The 3,745-nt window shown below is 39.1% G+C and overlaps 1 protein-coding gene across 1 annotated transcript; it reads left to right on the top strand.

The window, feature by feature from the left end:
- The first annotated feature begins 1,730 nt into the window (after positions 1–1,730).
- On the top strand, positions 1,731–2,651 carry LOC138159550 (olfactory receptor 1f45-like). Its single transcript, XM_069085901.1, has one exon. It carries the CDS (start codon positions 1,731–1,733, stop codon positions 2,649–2,651), a length of 921 nt encoding a protein of 306 aa, XP_068942002.1.
- The last annotated feature ends 1,094 nt before the right edge of the window (positions 2,652–3,745 follow it).

Here is a 3,745-nt window from a genome sequence, read left to right on the forward strand (position 1 = left end):
AAGTCTGCCTGCTCACCATTTTTTATAGAACAATAGTATTCCATTACATTCATATGCCACAATTTGAATAGTCTCTCCCCAACTGATAGGCATCATCTCAGTTTCCAGTTCTTTACCACCACAAAAAGAACTGCTGTCAATACTTTTGTACATGTGGGTGATTTTCCTTTTTTTGATGATTTCTTTGGGATACAGACCTAGTAGTGGTATTGCTGGATCAAAATGTATGCACAGATTTGTAACCCTTTAGGCATAGTTCAAATTTGTCCTCCAGAATGGCTGGATCAGTTTACAAATAAATCAACAATGCATTTAGTGTTCTTATTTATGCCTATCTTCTCCAATGTTTATCATTTACCTGCTTTGTCATGTTAGCAAATCTGATAGGTGTGAGGTGGTACCTCAGGGTTGTTTTAATTTGTGTTTCTCTAATCAATAGCAATTTAAAGCATTTTAATGTGACGATGGATAGTCTTAATTTCTTCATCTGAAAACTTTTCATATCCTTTTATCATTTATCAATTGGAGAATGACTTGCATTTTCATAAATTTGACTCAGGTCTATAAATTTTAGACATATTTGTCATATCTTAAAACCAAGTATTATCATTTGCATTCATAGAACATAATTTGTTTAGATATTCCCCAAACAAGGGACAGTTTCTTTGTTTCAGATCCTCTAATCCAAAAAAAACCTGATGTGTATACATTCACATACATGTATATATGTCTGTATTTACATATATATGTGAGATTTCAGTTTATCTTTCATCTCCTTGGTGTGTTTTTATATATAACATATATGCACATATACACATATATTTATATACATGCATAATGAACATAGAAAATGCATATTATCTCATTTGAGACTCTAACCAAACTTACAAAAGAATGGTGAAAGTCTTAATATGATTTTGCAAGCTCAGATATTAAGTGACTTGCCAAGAGTCACACAGCTGGCAAATGGTTAACTTAAGACTGAAACCCTAGTTTTTTATAACAAAAAGGGTTTTTCCAGTAAATCAGAGTTAATGCATTTAGTTTAAGTTTTATTTTTATCCAAACATATTTCAGGGGCATTGAGGGAAGAGAGAATCTTTTCCTCATCTCAAAGAGGGAATCTTTGCAGACACCCAGAGACAGGGAAGATAATCTTTCAAGTAAAGACTAGAACACCAGAAGATTTGGGACAAATGACTCCGAAGGAATAAAGATGATCTGCAGGAAATGAGTCTGAGTCATAGCTGGTAGCATCACTCCTTTCCTGCCTGTAGTATTTCTTTACAGGATAATTATTCTAGAGGTAGTTTGTTGAAGATCAAAGTAAATGGCACATTCTAGAAAGAACTGGAAATTTAGAATTTAAGCAGACTTCTGGAAATGAGTGGGTGCATGGGTAACTATTCCAGGGAAAATAGAGGTGTGGGACACTGTGGTAGGCCATTTGGGAAAATAAAGATGTAAAGACATTTTTTTTTGCTAACATGACTTAACAACATATATGTTGTGTATGACTTGATACTACTGCTCTTTAGAGCTTATTCACTTATTCCTATGATGCTTCCATAGCCAATAATTCTTTGAAATCTCTTAAGGCTATGAAAAATATTTTTTAAAACCCAAAATGAGATTAAATATTCACTGTTGTGAATGGATAAGCTGTGGCACACTCTCAATCCATCCTCTCACCTCCCCAAACCAGGTTCAACCTCAGCAGCAACATAAAAATGGAAAATCAGACCAGCATCTATGAGTTCCTCCTCCTGGCCTTCTCCAGTCACCAAGATCTCCTGTTCCCACTGTTCCTGGCCCTATACCTTGCAGCTCTCCTGGGGAACCTGCTGATCCTTGTTGCTGTTGGCTCAGACTCACGCCTCCATACACCCATGTACGTGCTCTTGGTCAACTTGTCCCTGGCAGATCTCTGCTTCACCTCTGCTACAGTGCCCAGGCTCCTCTATGCCCTGCTGACAGGGGACCAGACCATCACCTATTCAGCCTGCCTGTCCCAAGTCTTCTTTTTCCTGATGGCAGGCAATGTGGACAGCTATGTGTTAGCTGCCATGGCATGGGATAGATATGTAGCCATATGCAAACCCCTGCACTATGCTACTGTGGTGACCCTGCCACGATGTTTGGTGCTCCTGGGGGCTGTGTTAGTGGGCACAGCCCTGAACTCTGTGCTTCACACAGCCCTCCTTGCTCGTCTCACCTTCTGTAGCAATCATGCTCTCCCATACTTCTTCTGTGATATCCATCCTTTGCTACATCTTGCCTGCTCTGACACTTCCCTCAACTATATGATGGTTATATTTGAGGGTGGTTCTGTAATCATTTTGCCTGCTCTTTGCATTTTGGCCTCATATATCTTCATTGGAGCTGCTGTTTGTCAGATTCGAGCCCCTGGGGGTTTCCGCAAGGCATTTTCCACTTGTGGGTCCCATCTAACTGTAGTTATACTTTTCTATGGAACTGTGTTGAGTGTCTACCTACAGCCTCCAAGAGAAGCTGAAGGTCCAGAGGAATATCAAGATCTTGTGTCCATAGTCATGTTCTCTGTGGTGTCTCCAACACTAAACCCTTACATCTATAGTCTACAGAACCGAGAAATCAGAGCAGCCCTGGCAAAGGTATTTATGGGAAGATAGGGTTAGGATCTAGGTGAGCAAATGACCAGTGTACATCCCTGCAGGACCTAACCTTCCCTCCTTTGTGCTCTCAACTATACCTTTCCTCAGTGGTCAGATAACAATTGATTTGCACACATGTGTATACACACTCAGGTCAGGCATTTAAAAAATCTTTTTTAGAATTTATTTTTAATTTTCAACATTCATTTCCACAAGATTTGGGGTTACAAACTTTCTTTCCATCTTTTCCTTGCCCCTACCCCAAGATATAGAGGCTACTGAATTCCCCTCCCCCAGTCTCCTCTCTCTTTTATCCTACCCCATCCCTCCTAACTTTCTAGGACGGCAGGATGGTTGTCTATACTCCAGAGCCTGTATACCTTTTGTCCCAGTTGCATGTAAAAAACAATTTTTTAACATTTTTTTAGCTTTGATTTCCCAATTATTTCCCTTCTGCCCTCCTCACCCACCCCCATTGGGAAGACAAGCAATTCAATGTAGGTTGTACAAATGTAGTTAAACAAAAGTTTTCCATAGTAGTTATATTTCCCTCCATCCTATCCTGCTTCCCATTTATTCTATTTTCTACTTTGACCCTGTCTCTTTTCAAATGTGTTTGCTTCTAACTACCCTCTCCCCCAATCTGCCCACCCTTCTATCACCCACCCTCTTATCCCCTTTCCCCCTACTTTCCTTTAGGGTAAAATACCCACTTGAGTGTGTATGTTATTCCCTCCTTAAGCAAATTCAATGAGTGTGAGGGTGACCCATTCCCTTTCACCTTCCTGCTCTTCCACTCCACTATAACAGTTTTCTCTTGCCTCTTTCACATAAGATCATTTACCCTATTCTATCTTGTCCCTTTCTACTCTCCCATTATATTCCTCTCTCACTTCTTAATTTTATTTTTTTAGATATCATCCCTCCCTATTCAATTGATCTTGTTCCCTCTGTCTATGTATACATGTACATGCATATACATATACTCATATATGTATTTATATATACATGCACCCTCCTATACACATACAAATATAGGTATATATACACACACACATGTATTTGCTTCAACTATCCTCATACTGAAAAAAGTCTCATGAGTTACAATTATC

The sequence above is a fragment of the Petaurus breviceps genome, unplaced genomic scaffold (assembly GCF_028583685.1).
Source record: "Petaurus breviceps papuanus isolate PSGF00001 unplaced genomic scaffold, PetGlider_PUasm1.0 176, whole genome shotgun sequence".
Lineage (NCBI taxonomy): Eukaryota > Metazoa > Chordata > Mammalia > Diprotodontia > Petauridae > Petaurus > Petaurus breviceps.

Coding starts and splice junctions, on each gene's coding strand:
- LOC138159550 (XM_069085901.1), top strand. CDS start 1,731: ATGGAAAATCAGACCAGCATCTATGAGTTCCTCCTCCTGGCCTTCTCC.